The 19,253-nt window shown below is 42.2% G+C and overlaps 1 protein-coding gene across 1 annotated transcript; it reads right to left on the bottom strand.

The window, feature by feature from the left end:
* Positions 1-1,859: 1,859 nt before the first annotated feature.
* GatB (glutamyl-tRNA(Gln) amidotransferase subunit B, mitochondrial) lies at positions 1,860-18,695 on the bottom strand. The gene is made up of 12 exons (XM_084601355.1): positions 18,414-18,695; positions 18,155-18,308; positions 17,975-18,088; positions 17,573-17,768; positions 17,340-17,462; positions 17,080-17,193; positions 15,102-15,186; positions 13,845-14,064; positions 10,866-10,999; positions 4,571-4,694; positions 3,462-3,551; positions 1,860-2,017 (listed from the first exon to the last, which is right to left on the bottom strand). Exons 1-12 carry the CDS (start codon positions 18,500-18,502, stop codon positions 1,883-1,885), a joined length of 1,578 nt encoding a protein of 525 aa, XP_084457481.1. The 5' UTR covers positions 18,503-18,695; the 3' UTR covers positions 1,860-1,882.
* Between the last annotated feature and the right edge of the window lie 558 nt (positions 18,696-19,253).

Below are 19,253 nucleotides of genomic sequence, written 5' to 3'. Positions count from 1 at the left end.
GATCTCGTCCTCTGTTCGATTCCTATAAGAAGAGTTATTTGTAGTTCCTAAAGCAGTGCCTTAACGGTTGTCGTAAGGGATAGTTGCACTAGTTGTGAGTTTTGCTGTGCTGTCCACAGTTCCTGTATCGTGTTGCAGTCCCCAGCTGTAAGAGTCATGTCGTTGAGGTTGAGTCTGGTATGGCCAGTGACGCCTTTATGCTTTTCTGATCAAGACTTCTAGCTTTTCCACTTTCTTTTTCTTGAGGTTGACGAAGGCTTTACCATACGTGACTCTCGAGACTATGAAGGCCTATACCAGCCTAAATGCCTAATTTTTACGGATGCCATGGTGTTTGTTACGGATACTGCGGACCATTCTTAAAATTTGGTCTGTCGTGTTGGATAGTTTCTTTATTATGGTGTCGTTGCCTCTTTCCTGGGGGATGTATTGGCCCAGCACCTTGATTTCTGTTAAATTTGTAGCAGAGACTTTCTGTTTAATAATGCTGTTTATTGCTTCACGGCATATAAAGGGAGTAGTTAAAGAAAAAATGGAGTGGTTAAATAAATGAGAAAAGATTGGCCATCTAATATTAAAGTCTAGGAGGGAGCGCTGATGGGGCCCCTGTGTTCAGCAAATAGGAAAGGATGGGCTGTTTGGCAAAAGACCCACTGCTGCCAGGCAGTGGCGTCGCTAGGGTCACTCGCACCCAGTGCGGAGGCGCGGCACAGAATGAAGTGTGTCTTGGATAGCATCCAGCTCAGTAGAGAAGGAAGGTGGTTCCACGAATTGAAACCTGGATGTTTTACTAAGTGCAGGCTTGAAGGGACAGTAAAAAGCAGTTTTCATTTCGCAGCCCTAGATGCTGGGGGATCTACATATGTAATGATCGAGTCATAGGGCAGGTGGGTGTCTTGTTCGAGTATTTTTCCGTGAAGGGACGACACCAGGCAAATGCACTACAATACACCACTAAGGTCTATACTGTAAGTATGCCATGAAACAGTATTTATGGGTGGTTCACTACACCGCCACTGCATTTTTATCTGCAGCACCGTGGTTATTAGACAGAACTAGAAAAATGTGTACGCACAGTGATTTTATGCTATTGAAGTAGCCCAAGATACTGAAAATTATGCTACGACTAAACTGGAGCCCTCAAGGTGTTAAGTCCTATAGCCTACAGTGTAGCTTTGAAACCTGAACATTCAATATCATAGTTCGGTCTAAATAAGGAAGACCTTTCATTGGCAACTATGCACATGGGGCACCTTCCCTAAATAGAAACACTAAAAGGTTGCAAATTCACACTTGAGACAAGAATGATGCTGACACCCGCTCTTTGTTTAGACGTTTTTTGGGATGGCTCGTGAAATATAGTATAACGGAAATAGGTGCTGTGTCCCGAGTTTTTTAAATTTTTGTGTGTGTATATGCACGATAAGCTTACTACACTGCCTTTTTCTTTGCTCATGTGTTCTGCAATCAAGAATTTTCATTTGCCTTTTCGAAGTAACCTGACTGCGCATGTATCCAATTTTTTGCCACGTATGTACTTACCTCTGTCCTGCAATAGACTCTCGAATGAGGCTAGCAGTATGTTGTAAAAAAAGTAATAAAAAATAAACCACATGATCTTTGTACAGTTTCGGCCATAATACGAGCAGGTTTCATCGATACAACTCTTGCGTTACGCAAGGAAAGCTAGCAAGTACTTAACACATATGTTTATCACATGCTGCTGAAGCCCTTGCTTATCAACCAGTAGCCTTCTAAACTATTATATCCTCTCTATGGAAAAGTGAGGACATTTAAAACGCTGAAGCATGCTCTGTAATACATTGGACGTATCTGCATGTATTGTTTAAAACTACTAATGAGAAAACTGATCAACTAGTATTTATTTCAATCTGTCAATAAGCTCAGTCATGATAGCCTTGACGAGTTTCATATGTGCTTGACCATTCGACAATGTGCTCACTTTTCCTATGAGTGCGTTGAGGTAGCGTTCTTTTCCTTTGACTGCTTTCTTCACCTGTTCAAATAAACAGCACAAAAAATAAGAAAATGAGGTACACGAAAACAGAACTAATGACAAATAGCAAGCAAACTGCCAAACTACTGAGAAAATCACCTGAAAATCTTAGTGTAAAAGGATGCAATGTAGTATAGAAGAAGCAGTATATTTGAATTCTGAATGTACAGCTAAAGTTGTTGAAAGAGTAGTGTATAACTTATGCGTAATGAATTTGCCATGTTTATTTGTTCGTATAAGGGCTTACTAAATACTGGGGATTCCTTTAAATATTAGAGCAAAAAGGTATAAGCTCTAGTAAGCTGCCTGGTGATGAGTGTGAGTGCGAATTCTCCCCTGTTATTGGCGGCAGCACTTCTCACGGTGTAGCGCCCACGCATTCCTAGTTTCCCTGTAAGTGTGAGACAAACTTTACATGCACTTTTCTATTTAATCCCTAATCCCTTAATTTATGCCTCTAATATATCATATATACTCATTAGCATACAGTTGCAAGCTATCATAACAATGGGGTCGGTCGCTCTTATATAGAGGGTCTCTTAGATGTCTCTTAAGAGGAGAATGGCGAAAGCCTACCCTTCCTATCCTATATTTGCCTCCCATCGTTAGCCTCTTGTCGGCATTCGTTGCAGTGCTACATATAATTATAATTGGTTTACAGGAAAGGAAAGGTGCAGTATCTATCAAACTTTCTCCGGCAAGTGTGAATTCGGATGGCACACCATCGCTCCTGTCGCGTGGCGTTCTTTGGCGCGCATTCAAGTGTGCCATTGCAGATGGCAGGGACGCATCTCACCTCGGCCAATCAGAACGCCCCAAAAGCGGGACACACTTTGTCCACGACAGCATGAGCCATTAAAGGCTTTCGCCATAATAAATGTAAGATCCCCCCCCCCCCCCCCAACACAGATCTAAGGCCCTGACTTAACCAATCCGTATGAACGTGCCTGGGTGGCCTGGTGGTAGCATGCCTGAATCAGCATCCAAGAGTTTCAGGTTTGATCCCCATCTCGCCCTCTGTAAAGCTCCTGCTCACATGGCTATATCATGTGGTCTTATGTCACAAGACCCACCGAACAATCAGTGCCTGGCCATGTCACTTTCCAGTTACCACCAGAGGCATGATCATGATTTTTTGCTCACGACACTGACAACTCCTACAAAGCCAATGCTGGGCTTTCCACTTAGCGAGAGCCTTAACACTGTCACATAAATGAAATTTTGCTGTGCTTTTCTTGGTTGTTCTAGTTTCTTAATGTGCAATGCATTTTTAACAGAATTCTTAATTTGCAAGTTGATTAAGCATGGCAATTTTGTTGAGCTTTAAAACTGTCAGCTACTCAATACACAACACAGAGCCTTGACTTTTCCTTTTTTTAAAGGTGGTAGCACAGTAACATGGTTGAATAAATAAGTGATTAAAAAAAAACAAGACAGTGCTTACATCTTTTGGGTTATCATTAATCACAGTCTGACATAGATGCTTAAGCCGTTCTACATCTGTGATTAGCCACCAGTTGTTGTCTTCAACAATCTGTAAAAGAGAATGCCAGTACAATTGAGTAACAACTGTTAATTACACACAAAGAATGTTAACAATTGCAGATGCTAGGAAAGACCTGTTTGCAAAGAAGCTGAGACCCACTGCATGAATACTGAGGACATACCAGTAGTGTTATTAATATTTATACAAGCATATACAGAGGCTACACTACCAAAAATTTAATACGCCTACAGGGAAATTACCACTATGGAAGCACAAGTTGCAATTAAGTATAAGGCAACAAAAGTAAGCCATGACTTGCTTCTTGATTACATTTAAGTAAAGATCACATGCTGGAATGCTCACAATTGATGGTACTGGCTTCGGCATCTACCTACTGAACTGGACATGAAAAGAGTAATTTGTGAATAGCCCTTATGCAGTCACTCTAGTTTAACATTCCGTGGTCAAGTGCATAATCCAGAGAAATTGTACCACTCAATGCAATATCTTAATTAGAAAACAACATTATTTTCTCTGCATCATTTAGGCTTATGATTTGGCACTGCCAATGAGATTTACGGTGTGAATAGTATTCCATCCCATTTAATACACCTAGAAAAGTGCACATACTAAAGACTGGATGTGAATTTGGTGCATGAATTTGAATATGACGAACATGACGCATTTTGCACAACGTGCAAACAAAAATGCCCCGATACATCACAGCATCATGATGCATGTTATGTCACGTTGAATATAGAAGTCTTCCAAGGAGTGACTTTAAAAGGGACAGATACTGGAAAGAGATATGCTTAGGTAAGTTTTCCACAAAAACTTGACCATGCATAGATACCTAACAAAGCTCCGTAGTTTACATTGTATTTGTGTGACTGTAAATCTTTCATTCTGTTGCCATGAAAAAAAAAAAGAAATTTACGTATGCACTTTGTTAACAAATACATATGGATGTCAGCACCACTACAAAACAGCCCGTACCACAGGAATGAACACCACATGGCACCTAACAACGCAGAGATTTCCTCTCTTTTTCTCCGTCCGTTTCTCACCTCCTTGGGAGTCCTTGAGTCCCCACTCATTAGCAGCTCCAAAATTTCCTGTGCCGTGAAGTGGCTAACCTGCTGCTGCTGCAGAAGCAGCAGCAGCTCGTGGAATCTTGCAGCATCTACAAAACTGAGTACAAAAGAGAGGAGCGAGTATGTAATTTTGTGAAGCTTAAAGCAGGAAAAGTTACCAGCCTACTCCTTTGTGTCTAAAGTCAAATCATACAGCTACAAACTTCAGGTTAGAAGAGTCTTTCAGACTTACAAAGGAGAGAAACACATGTCTGCACTTTAAAGATCTTACCACATCTAAGCGTGCCAACAAAATTATACTTGCTGTACCTGCTGTGCAAAAATATTGCAATATTGCATAGATAAAAAAAAATGCACTATTTTTCAAAATTACAACCACTGTATATGCCCCTTGGTATGTGACAAATACTTGAACACCATAAATTGACACTTAAGAGCTAAAAGCTTCTCACAGTGAGATGGTGAGCTAGTAAGAGCAGGCATTAAATCGATGCACTGAAGGCACTGAGCAGAGGTAAAGTCAACAAAATATAGAATAGAATGTTGAGCTGCACTTGGAGCACTTTTGTTGTTATGTGACACTCGCTACAATATGATATGCACAAAGTTTTGCAATATGTATTACCAATAGGAAAAAGTGGAACTGCAATAGTAATTCATCTGCCATGGACAGTCACAGGAACGCTAGGAAAACATGGTTTCAAATTTGCCTTCGCTGCTGTTGGGCATAAAAAGTGGATACAGCTATAACAATACAGCTTTTCTGAAGGCAAATCTCAGAAATGTTGGAAGCCTTTTCATACCAGTCTAATGTGAAACTTTTGATTGCCTTAATTTTATTAAAGTGAAGAAAAGTAATTTAACCTGTGCAGCGAGGAGAGCTATCAATTCAGAGACAGAATCCCCATTTTCAGTACAACACTAGCCAAGCAAAATACGAAACCTTATCTTCCTGGTATTTCTGTGGTGAATGAAATGCTGCTTAAGAAATGAACATAGGTAGTGGCGCAACTCATTCCTCCAGGTAACTTCTAGAAACTCTATAACTTTCTAGCTTTATTCTTTTCACAGTGTACTTGCAATAACAGGCATTTCATTTGTCTCATTACTCAAACAGCAAGGCGTCAGACATGAAATATGGCTTGTTCCGAGCTCTCTGGTGACTGAGAATTTTGATTGATTGATTGGTTGAGTTTATTTTTGCCAAAACAGAGGGGCTCAAAAAAAAAGTAGAAAACTTTCTACTTGACGGCATTCGTGCCTCTTTTCGACAATAGCAGACAGCGAGTATTTACAAAAACAGTACATCTGTGATACAGGAAAACAAAAATTATACAGTATTTCGATGTTTGTTGCTCAAATTTACGAGGGAAATATTATAATAATTGAAACAGTTCAGCAAAGTCGGAAGGCAGTGCTGATACATTTGTTGACTGTATGAAGAATGAGAGAAGGGTACATTCCAAAGTTCAGATGAGCGCGTAGTGAAACTGCGAATCGTCGGCAACAGATTTGCCACTGTCTTCAGAAAGTGCTCAGAATTTCTATATCTTTTCACTAAATTAAATAAATAAAATCACGAACAGAAACCAAGCCTAAATTTCAGAAAAGCGGACTTGTGTGTGCATTTGCTTCTTCACTAGTAATATGTCGTATGGCCTTTTTCTTGAATACATGCATGATAAACGAATGATAGAATTCAACATTGGCTATATATTTGCTGTGGACATCCAGGATTTGTGTACTGGCAACTTTGTCTTCCTATTTTGGGCCCACCATGTGATGGGCTCAACACTCTTTCTGCTACAGAATGTTCACTTTCGCATCTGGCCTCTACACTATTCTCTGTGTCCTGTGTAGGCTGGCCTAAGCCCACTGGACAGGATGCATCAGGAGAACTACGTTTTCAAACTCTTGCACCTTGTGGCTCATTATTACGCACAGCACCCGAAGGGTATCACGCTGGGTACTCTCTCATCCAGACAGCATTCTTGTATCAAATATTTGCCCCAAACAAGCTGTCTTTTTTTAAAAATATATATGCAATAGATATTCAGCAGCATATGCTTTTATTTTGAGATAAATTAATTCACAACCGTGTCTGATGCTTCTGGAAATTATCATTAATTTCTGGCTTACACTAAAATACTGTTTCTAAATATAAGCGTGCAATTTCTCATAGCGCATTGAAATCTATTACAAAATTTCACAGCACTCTAGTTCTACTGCCAGACCAATCTGCATGCACGACACTTATCAAACGGTGCGCAATGGCTTCGGCCAGCTACCACTAAGTTAGCAATCCATTCAAGCGACAATGAAAAGCACACATTGATCATACTTACGGTATTACTATCCTTGCAAGGCAAATAATATTTAAAGCGTAATATGGAGCTGCAAGGAAAAATATCTGCTGTTTGCAGCGAACAAGGCACGATGGTCAAGTTGCAAATGTTTATTTTCATGAGCAAGGTACGCTTGTGCACAAGACTGACCTGTTAGCACCTAGAGTTGTTTCTTAACTTGTAATTCGTGTGCTCTAACTACAGTCTTATGCAGGTAGTGCCGCTCAACATGTAATGCCATACAGGCACTGTGGGCACACAGATAAATAAATAAATAAATAAACAAACAAACAAACAAAGCAAACAAACAAACAAACAAACAAAAAACTGAATTTCAAAGCAGAATACAAGAATAACAGCTTGAGGGGCAAGTTGGTGCTGCATAGTACCCAGAAATGTGGCGCAACAAACACAATCACATGAGAAGAACAGTGCGCCTGTGTTGTGTTTCTTCTCATGTGATTGTGTTTGTTGCGCCACATTTCCAGAATACAAGAAAGCTGCACCACCATTCCCATGGAGAGCATGAGGCCTAATGTGCAAATCAGTGACCAGATTCCATTCCCTTTCAGAGTGATATAGCTGTACAGGGGATTTTGCTGAAGACGTCGGTAACATTAGTGTACCTGCTGAATCACAACAAAAAAACTGGGTTTTGTCGTTCCTTCAGTGGGGATATTATGCAAGTGGGCCTGCATCACAATGGCAATAAAGACCGCCGCTCTAAGTTAAAGGCGTTAAATGTTGTTTTCCAGAAAATTCACTGTTGGGATTGTCAGCATTGTGAGGTAAAAAACCACGAGCGTGCCTCTGATAATTGACAGGTGACATGTTTGGGCACTGATAGGACGGCTGGTCATGTGACATCACGAGACCACGTAACAAGGCACAGTTGGCAGGGTTGCCACATTAGATAGCTCCTGTGGGATGGGAGGATGAGATGGGAACTGAAACTGGAATGCGTGCATTCTGAATAAGCCAGTCTACCCTAGGTCACTCTGGCAGCTTTGTACGGCTTGGTTATTGCGGAGCTTTATATGTATGTCAGGCGACTGTTCACAAAATGTGGTAGCTTAGGACTGTGTGCTAATAAATATGTATGAAATAATAGAGGCAAAAATTAAAGGATAAGTTATTAAAAGAGCAGCCAAGTACATAAAAGTGAATAAGGATTTGCAGATGGGAGCATACACTCAAAGGCAGCGATTAAGTTTCTCCCTAATTGTTTTAATACTGGCTTTAGAAAAAATGAGAAGGCTTCAACACTGCTGAACCGAATGCGGAGCGAAAATGTTAGCTGTGGGTGACCGACCGTTCTTCTTTCTCTTCATCTCTGTCTTCTTTTTCTTCATCTTCTTGTTCTTCTGCGTCGTCTTGTTCGTCTTCTTGTTCTTCGCTGTCTTCTTCTTCATCTTCTTCCTTTTCCTCCTCCTCATCCTCTTCTTTTTCCTCTTCCTCTTGTACCTACGCCTCGGCCACCTGACGTCTTGAAAACCTACCGTAGTGTAGCTTTCACTAAAAATTGTGTTAATCTGAACACTGTAGATCACCCTGAAAAACGACTGGCTGAAACGTTTGCAACAAAGTACGCACTGTTTGTGCAGCTGTCTTTAATTGCCATTTAGAAGAAAGTATGCAAAATATGAAATCGACCATGTAATGGTGATGCTATTAGAGCCTCCCAGATGCAAGGTCAGACAAAAGACCCCGCTTAGCCTTTATTCAGTGCCCAGTACCAGAAACAGCCTTTCGGAGATAAATGGATCTTTTTGTCTCACAAGGCACATTGAGGTGCTCAAGACGGTAGACCTGAATTTGCGGTGCTTCCCACTAGGCAGGTAAAAAGGTATGTAAATGGAAGTTTGTTGCAAACATTTTGAGCCAAACTGTTTTTCAAGGAGGTTCTCCCAAGAATGCACACTTCGGGATTACTTCCTGTAATTCTGATAATTCTATGTACATGTATCAAGCAATAAAAATGATTAGGACAAACTATTTCTTTAAAGATTTGATTACATTTCATTAATTACATCCAATATATGACAAAAAAGAATGCAACACTCCGATAAAACGTGACATAGCAAGGAACTTGAAATTTCAATAATGGCTGGCTTCTTTGGGTGTGACAAGAAGGGGAGAAAGGAGGCGCTTTCTCATGACGTTTTTCGTCATGGTGCCACGCTCTCTTCTGTCTAGTTGACATGCTGACTAGACAGACTTTTTTGGAATGTTCGCATCAAATACTGTCACATATATGCCCTGCGTCCCTGAACATCCATTAAAGGAGACGACCTTACATAACAGGAAGACAGAAGATGAAGCTGTAGCAACGGTGGTTGGTGCTAAGAAGGAGGTTGGCGCTTGCTGGAACATTTACACAAGTCATCAGCTGTTAGGTCTCCTGTGTTTCCTGGGCTAACCTTCTTTCCACATATCAATATTTATGTTCTGCTGGCTGCTGTACACAGGTCTGTTTCGTGGCATTAAAAAAAGACAGTGGGAATGTGTAGTCTAACGGTACAGTGTTCTCTTTTTCTGCAGCATTCAAACTATTTAGCAGGCCTTGAGTGAGGAGAAACGTGATATTGTAGAGTGAGCATGATAATTAATACTTTGCAAAAAATTATAGGTATTGTGTTATGCATGCCGCTGCCAACTGTCCTGAATATGAGACCATGTGCATGAATGAACAATCTTTGCTCTAGCGGTGTAGTGTGCTTTCTTCACGAGTGGGGACCCTAGAGTGACCACATGTACCAGAAGCTACTGCTGGCCAGTGGCAGTGTTGGTTGATAAGACACTCCACTAAAAACATGGGTACAGGGTGAGGAATAGAAAGTATCGAGGGAGCACCTTGGCACTGCATAAACACCATGTGAAGAAGGGCACCGCTACTGCGGACCAAGGAAAGGTTTATAAGTGGGAGATGAGAGGGCGCCTAGAAAAATGCCAGTTTTGAGCTTTCACCCAGAAATGAACGTGAGGACAGGGGAGAGGATTCTCCACGCAAGGTGCAGCTCAGCTAGATACACGAGAAAAAGCAAAAAGGGAAAGTTGGGACCACGGAGCAATCATTCTCAGTTGCCTGATAAGGTATGCATGGACTAGTGCACTTATGATCGGGGGAGATGTCAGTGCACTCAGGAGCCCAGCTAATTCTCTAGGAGTGGAGAAAATGCAGACAGGTAGGCCTGCAGGAGTGGTGTCGGTGTGCAAACACAAAATAGTATATGAAGTGTACCAGCAATGCCAGAAGTGGCACCGGCACTAGTTTGTGATTTGCTGCCTAGAATGATCCCGTTGATCAATATTTCAAATGATGACAAATATTATATTCACGCACAAAAATAGAGTGGTACGTGGGACTTTTTGTCCAGATAGCAGGGGATGTCTGCATTAGTCAGCCATCACTAGCTTTACATAAGACTAATATTAGGAGGGAAAACTTGAAATTTGATATTGATGTGAAAGTGACACACTTGCTTTATACAGGTGAATGATCTTGGGGATTTCAGCTTTATCTTGGGCTGTTTGATTTTTGCATTTGCGCTCAGTTTTGTTAGCTAATCTTAAGAGCTTCAGCTACGAGTGCAGCATCAATTTGGTGTTTATTTCTTCATAACTTGTCTGTTACGCGGCGTGTATAGCCACGGATATGTGGCAGCAAAAGCAAAAGTTAATGGGATGTATGTTCTCAGAAAGTCATTTATGCTCGCGTTGCCTCGTGGTCTAGCAGCCAGGTAGCATTGTCATCGATTTATGAATGACACAAGTCCCCTCCCACTTTCACACACAAGTGATTGCCTTAAGTGACTACGTCGAAATAACATTTTTTTTACTTTCCATAAACTTTTACTGTTGATGGTAGAAACCAACCCACTGTCATTTGGACCTCTGGTATGTCCTTGAGATTTATACTGTACCTGGATGGCAGGGTGATATCAGCCTTGTGTAGTTGCCCAAGCAAATGAATGAGAAGCCAGTTGACAATAGCTTTGATTTCACAGTCATTAAAGCTGGCCAATTTTTCAAAAAGGTCCAGGAATCCATCTTCCCTCTGGCAGAAGATAACAGAACAAGTCACACAGTGAAATGGTCAATCTTAGTGTGGTGGAAACCCAATAAGAGAAAAGTGTGAACCATTTACACTGAAGCAACGTCAAAAGTGCACAAAAAAAACTTTCACTAGCTTTCTAATGTACCCTTTCTCCCCTGTGACTGAATGGGCAAGATGCCATTTAAACCGCTAAGAAGCAACCCCTGATAAAGCCTTTGGTTTTTCTTACTTGCAGCAAAAAGAAAACTGCTGTGCAATATATTTTCTCTCGTTTTTTTAGCTCCAATAAAAGCATTAATCAAAAATTTCAGCAAACGTATCTTTAAAGGTTAACTGAGAGATGTAAAGCACATATTGACTCAATCACAGAAAAAGTAATACCTTGAGTGGGTACTGAAATAACAAATGTAACTTTGCTTCTTGTGCAGCGTTCAGCCTATTGCTCTAGTCAATGTTACTGCTACCCAAAACGCTGTTAATCTAGCTGCCTTCTTTTGACTCTGAGCTTTCTGTTGTCAATCCGTACAATAACTCACATCGGAAAAAAAGCAAATCAACCTCAGGCAAGGCCTTCCAACACACATCGACTGTGGACCAGATTCAAAAAGTACAATGCTGAGTGCATTCAAGCAAATGAGGTTGACATCATGTAGCAAGGTTGTGCAGGCTCTGGCAGAATGGACAGCTCTTTATTAATTTACTACATCTGTGTCTTTTAACATGTGCTGACATCCTGCACAACATGGGCATTTTTACAGTTGGTCCCCATCGAAATACGGCCAGAGGTGCAATGTGGCCACCATGGCTTGAATTCGATTCCATGACCTTGGGATCAATAGTAGTAGTAGTTAGATATGGGCAAGAAGGCTCACTGTACTGAGTGGGTCGGAGCTGCTCCGCTCACTAAAGTGAGCCCGCTTACTTAACGGCTCACTGGCTCACTTACATCTGTAGAGGTGAGTAGATCGCTCAGGACGGGCCAGATCTTTTATATATATATATGTATATATATATATATATATATATATTGATAAAAAGTAAAATCAATATTGGCCCTCACGTGACACAGCAAGCGGTGGCATGTAGCATCAGTTTCTGCCTGCGGTTGTGATTGCAGTTGCAGTTTCTGCCTGTTGAGACGACTGAGGAAGGCGCTACGAAAGAACGCGGAACATTCGGACCACTTCGCTCTGCTTTTCTCCTCTCCGGAAACTAAAAAACAGCACGTACCAAGCCCGCTTGAAGTATGACAACATTGGCCTCAATCATCTGATGCCCGGCCTCGAGGGCATCAGGGGAAGATGGCCCTGAACCGTCGTCGCCGGGTCTTCTGCTGCTCATGATAGTGACCTGGTGACCAGTCCCTTCTTTGTGATTGGCGCAAACGGCAGTTGTGCGATGAGTGCAACGGGCATATGATTATTATTTCCCTCTTCTTACCTCCCACTGACTTCTTTCACTTCTCTTCCAATCAGATGTATAATAATTGTAGTCAGTGCTCTCTGTGTCCCCTTCTATTATCGTCCTCGTCTTACGCGCTATTTCATTAAAAGAGTAAACTACACGCTCGATTGTCTTTTGAGACACGAATGACTTCGTCTTCAAATGGTGTTGTTGCACAGCGAACAATGCACGACCGATGTGTGTCGTGAGACATCGTTCGAACAGCAGCATGGCAATGAACGGCGCCATTCTTTGTCAATTAAGACTGCTTTATTCCCCCCTTCAGTGGCATCGGGTGTCACACTATATTATGCATACAGAGCCCAAGGGATTGCCGCGGACCACTTTACACAGCAGACGAATACGAGTACGTCCCCACTCGTCGGCATGGAACGAAACCACTAAACTGCAAGGCAAAAAAACGTGCGGGCACCAGCAGCAGTGCGCCCGCGGTACCCGCGGGAAGATTCGAAGGCAATAGGTTGGTTGTGACACTGACAAGGTCAGAAGGGCGATATAGTTGCTTTTTCGCTTTGCGTTTTGAAAAATCTCACCCGGCTCCGACAGACAAGGCTCACTGAACGAGAGAGGACCGGCTTTTCAAAAGAACCACCTCACTCGCTCTCCAAAAAAGCGGCCCACTCCTCTCAAAAGACAGCCGAGGACGAGGACATTATTACGAATCTTGCGAGAAAGGGCAGGAGGCTGCTTCCTCACATCACTAATAGATGGCGCGGAAGTCACACCCGCCTGTGACGAAAAATGTTCACTGAACGAGAGAACCAGCAACCAGCTCTCCGAAAAATCTGACGACTCCGACCGGTCAGGCTCTGACCGCTCCAGATCCGTCGGCTCCGGAGGATTCAGCTCAGACTTTGCGGAGCCAAATGGCTCCCCTGCTCTTTGAAAGGAGCGGCTCCGAAGATCTGGCTCGCTCTGGAGTGACCCATTCCTAGTAGTAGTAGCAGTAGTATAAAACATTTATTTGGGAAAATGGGTTCTGGGTTAAGGGCGGGCTTAGTCGGGTCCTCAGTCTGAGACTCTGTTGGCTGAAGCCACTGCCTGAGCTCTCTCAAGCAAGGTCCTTTGTGCAGCAAGGTCAGAGCTGGACAGGGCCACCTCCCAATTCGCCCACGCTGGGTTTTCTTTGAGCCTCCGTTTGAGGCTGGAGAATTTTTCAAAACAGTTCCAATAAAGTTGCAGAACACTGTACTCACCACACCTGAAAAGGCCCATCAAGCAACAAAAGACCTCGAGCATGAAATTACAAGTTGACGTTGATATGCTCATGACTTGTTTGAGAATAAAAGAGCCTTGCATTTTTTATTCTCTGAGGCAAGCAAAGATAACCATTCTACACAATTCCCACTCTTTCGTAACTTTACATATTGACACAACTCACCACTATTGTCTGTGCCTGGTGTGGCGTCAAGCCATAATCTTCTATGAGCCGTTGCTTTTGCTGCCATGGAAGCAAAGGCATTTCTTTGCGCAACTTTTCAATGCTGACCAAACTCGTGTCATCTGTCTCACTTGAGGAAACCACCAGAGGGGGCAAGTTTGGTTCAGGCATGAACCTGTAATCCTGAACCACTTCTTTGTCTCGCATAGGAACCGTGCATCTGTAAGAGAACAGCATGTTCAGTACACTGCCTGCACTGTTGCCTGAAATGACCTTTGCGCATTAGGACTCTACATTAGTGGGCTGTGTCAATGAATGATGGGGCAGATGGAAGAAGGAAAGGAGTCTATCGGACATTTAAAAGGAAATCGTCAGTGACTCTTTGTCAGTGCCTGAACTTCGCAGTTAGAAAAGGATTAAGGCAACGAGGATATAAGAGAGAGAACGGACTGTATATGAAGCCTTAGTAAAAAAAAAATAAAAAATAATAATAATAGGGCAGATGCTCATGAGTACTTAACCTCTAGAAGTGAAGAAAATGCACAATGATAATTCTTGTCATAACCTCTAAATCTCACCTCAATGTTTGCTTTCCCCAAGTTTTACTTCTAATCAATCAGCCTAACAGAATTCACTACACTGCATTTTAAAGCTTACACACATTTCCATGCTTGTTACATTTTTGTGATGAAAATAGTGTGCTGTTGCCATTATGACAGAAGCAGATGCAAGAACAGTTCATGCCATTTTATGAGCACAAAATTCAACACACAGAATCAAACTGCTTACAGATACCAAGTGCGCACAACTCGCAATGGTGAACCACATCCTGTGCTAAGCCCACTGCTATCGGTTATCTCTGAAATCTCAATAGCTGCTGTTTTTTTTTTTTTTTGCAATTCCTTTTGCTTCCACAGGTCGAACACACTTTTTCACCCCATTCCATTCTTACCTCCTGTTTGACTGTTTTCTGCTATATGGCTCCCATTTGGTGCTGCACGTGCAGCTGTGTTTTTTCTTTTCTCTATTGCCCTTATTTAAATCAACTTCACCTTTTGCCTATAATGCCAGAAGCCACAGCTTTCACGTGTGGATGAAAGCTCTTAAATGTGCACACTTGCCAACTTTACTGCCCTCCTATTCCAGCACGAACACTCCTCTTTATTCTTCTAGCGTGAGCTAACCTTTATATTTGACTTTTTTGTAATGAACATACGAGCTACCATGAAAGGTATGCATACCAAAAAAGAATGTTACCTTTGCACAGCATCAAAGGCCATGGTTGTGTTGACAACTTTGCCACCATGTGAAAGAACTCCAATCTGCCTTGAAATTTCATATTCTGTAAATCAAATAAAGCTAGTGATCAAGCACCTTGAAGATAATAAGAGGCTCTGAATTGAGCCATGATGAGAAGTCCACTCAGTTAGCGCACAAAAAGACCGAAGAGGAAGACATGCATCATGGACAACATTCACAACATTTTTTTTTTTCCCATTCTGATACCAAAACAAATTACATTTTCTAAAGCATGCCTAACAATGGAACAGAAAAACTAGTCAAAGGTTGGAAGCTTTCTTAACATGCCAGCATGCCACAAACACACTGAAGGAAAAAACAAAGGCAAGTGCAGGACTATGCATCTCTTGCTGGTGTTTATTTGAAGAGGAAGGTAGTGTGTGTGCCATACAAGCTTATGACTGAAAACAACTTTTTTTTCTAACTTTCTCTTCTTATGGAACTAATGTTTTTACGTATGTGGCAAGTGACATTAGCACTTCATGAACAGAACAATTGGTGAGCCTCTGGCATTTTTCCATAGAGTTAGTCTGTGCATCCACAGAAAAAAAAATTGCTATCTAATGGTATATGCCGGCGGGGCACAAGAGGACAATGAAGTGTCGCAGACTGCCTCACACTGCCATCGATCCTCAATTAGCGGAAGACTATCGTTTGCTAATCTCTCACGTAACAACTTTTGGTGGAGATGACACCATTCAATCCCGAGCCATAAGCTGGATCTCCGCAGCGGCCACTACTCGGTACCACTGCAATATCTACAGATGCCGCCCACACTATGGCCGCTGCATCAACTGCCATCATGGCCCACCCCCATGACCCTGGAATCTTCTGCAGGATCGACGACGCTGACGTCGATGAGTGGATGAGTGGCTGGCTCTATACGAATGCGTCAGCAAGTACAGTAGGTGGGATAGAATGCTGATGCTCGGGAATGTCATCTTTTATTTGACTGGGTCTGGGCAAGGATGTAGTCTGAGACACGGAGATGACCTGGCTTCTTGGGACGTAAGTAAGCAGCAGCTCTGCGACCTGTTCAAAAAACCCACCAGACGCCAACTTGCCGCCAAGAAAGAGCTTGCCTCTATTGCCCAAACTTTTTCCGAGTCATATCTCTGTCTCTGTGCCAGAAAGTCAACCAAGCCATGTTGCCAAGGGTGCTACCTTAGGCAATGGGGTGGGGGACACCATTACACCGTTGCCCAAGGGTCGCTCCAAGACTATGTGGTCGGCATTGAATGATGAGCCACACATGCAACAAAAGAAAGCCGTGGGATAAAGATATTTCACTTTCATAAAATGGTTCAATAGATTCAGATGTTCATAAAACAGTGCTGTCATAATTACAAGGAGCCAACAATCATAGTATATGCCATGGTTATGTGTGACCTTATTTATCTTTAAGCCCCTGCTATTCTGGCATTGAGTCAATCTGTGACTGAAACTGAGACACCAAAGTGTATTCTGCACATTCAAGTAATGGACCCATGCAACCCTCAACGCTTTCTTCGCATTCTTGCTGCTGTTTAAAACTGGCTAACGTTTTAACAGTGCGTGAGCGAGACATACATAAAACTACTTCACCTAAACTGTTCTACTTTTCACTCTTTTCTTTTTACCTTGCTGTATCTTACTTATTAAATAAAATGCAGGCATTCAAAATGGGTGTCACTACATGCTACATGTAGCCACTTGAAATCCCCGTGGATTTTAGCCCCCGACTATGATCAGGAACAACTTCATTAATTTTTTTGTCTATGTCGGTTAAGAATATAACTGAGCTTTTCATGATAATTGCCTTCGCTATCCCTGAACATATGGTAATTGATTCCGTAAGATGACAGTGGTGAAAGCAGCTTGAGTATTAACAAGCCTGCCTGAGATGATTCAGTGTACAGCTAGTGAATGCAATGGTATGTTATAATTACAAGCATACCTATGGCATTAGCGACAGCACGCACACTGTTCAAGTTTTTTACTTCTGTCCGAACTCCCCAAGGTTCTCCTGGACGATTCACAGACACGTTCGCGTCGACTCGAAGTGCACCCTCTGCAAAGTAAAGTTATTGAAGACATATAGCACCATGCACTGTAAATAACCGAAGTGTAGGCATTCACTTCTCAGAAGGTCCAACAGCTGCACCCACAGTAAACAAGATGAACTGCGTGTTGTTACTTTGGCCTGTGCTAACTCACCTTCCATCTTGCAGTTGCATACACACAAAGTGCGCAGTGTAGCCAGTAGCTCTTTCACAAGACTGGCTGCTTCTTCACCATCCTTGAGACAAGCGTCAAAAACTAGCTCCATCAGGCCAACTCCTGTTGATATGACCAGTACATGATTGCAAAATTTTCCATGGGTTTAATTGCGAATTCATTAATTTTTTAGAATAGAAAGGCACTCAGAGGCTGTGGAGCTGGTGACTCACCCGCACGATTGAGATCAATAAGGCTTCTACCATGCACGACATCATGCAGACTTTTTCCACTGTCCTGTTCAAGCTGGAGTTGTTTCAGAGTGGCGCGCTTGGAGTAGGTCTCTTGTGAGCCAGGCGCAAAAACAACAAAGTCCAGGTAACCACCAGTTGCCAAAGGTGACTTTTGCTGGGTAATTTGGTAACCACACTGTGGAATGAGATGTGATCTGTTGTCATGCTTTTTCCCAAGCCAAATTACAAAGGGTAATTATGTAGTAACTGCTCATAGAAGATTACACACAATAAACGCAAAATGCACAAAGAGTTCGTACGTAGCGATCGTGGAAACATGGAAACCCATGTTTCTGTTACTCAATTATTTACGAACATTCTAGGCAGGCAAAACATTCTTACTGGCATATCTGCGTAGAAGTAATGTTTCCTGTCAAAGTGCGACACAGTGTGGATGTTGCAATTCAGTGCAAGCGCAGTCAAAATCGCTGCTTCGACGCATCTCCTGTTGAGGACCTGAAAACGAAACCAACACCACATAAGATGAGGTGCGAGCTATCAAGCATGAACTGTACACCTTACAGGCAATGTTCCGGGGATCGACGCGTCAAATGCTGAAACTTGGGAGTTTGGAGGCTGACCGAATTTGTAGGGCGAGTTTGAAAACAGTTTTGAATTTGATTCTATTTGAACGTGGACTTCAATGCCAATTACAGCTTCCCATTCCTTCAGCTTGCTGACAAAAAAAAAAAAAAAAAAAAAAAAAGGATAAACACGGTTATTGTCTAGCTTTCACAGCCGGCAAGAAAATGAAAAACGTATATTTAAATGCCATACGTACTTGCGCAGTTTACTGCAAGCCGAGGAGCTCAAGCTGATGTACCGGCGGTGTCTCGCTGTGGCATGAAGCGATCGCAGTAGCGATATCATAATAATACACGTTGAGGTGACGACGCTGAGATATATATGCAGTACTGCAAGTTAACGATCATGTAATCAGGCGCACGTTAATGTACTAAAGGACAAAGCCGGCAATGAGTACATTTCGAAGCAGACAGGCGAGCAAAGCACGCCTGGAGCTAGAATGCACCGCCAACAACGCCTCTGCACAGGTAAACCCTACCATAATCAAAACAAGAACGCTTGTAACGACTTGGATTGGATTGCGCTGGACTGAAGTGGCTTTCTCGATCTGATACTCTACTTCACAGCTCTACTCTACTACTTTAACCCTTCAATCTACCCTACTTTGCTCAGGGTGGAGACAAGTTTTTATATATATATATATATATATATATATATATATATATATATATATATATATATATATATATATACATACATAACCTTCTTGGTGGAGACACACAGAGCTAATACACAAACTGTGTGTATTAGCTCTATGTGGAGACATTACCCTTTTCGACGACATCACGGCGGGCGACATGTAACTTGTTTTGAAGAGAAATTTCCTACCGTTGTCACGCGGAAATCCAGCAAATTGGAGGCTGTACCAATTGAATGAAATAAGTAAAGTAGCAGATGTCGCGAAAGTGAATCGGAGTTGTTAAAATTGGCTGGTTTATAAGGTTTAACGTTCCAAAACGCCGTGTAAAGAGTGATATGAAGGACGCCGTAGCCGCGAGCTTGGTTTGGTAATGGAGTTAACGTCTCAAATTAAGCG

Source organism: Amblyomma maculatum, chromosome 4 (assembly GCF_055883805.1).
Source record: "Amblyomma maculatum isolate TAMU_Amacu chromosome 4, ASM5588380v1, whole genome shotgun sequence".
NCBI lineage: Eukaryota > Metazoa > Arthropoda > Arachnida > Ixodida > Ixodidae > Amblyomma > Amblyomma maculatum.
This window is presented reverse-complemented; position numbering and strand designations above follow the sequence as displayed.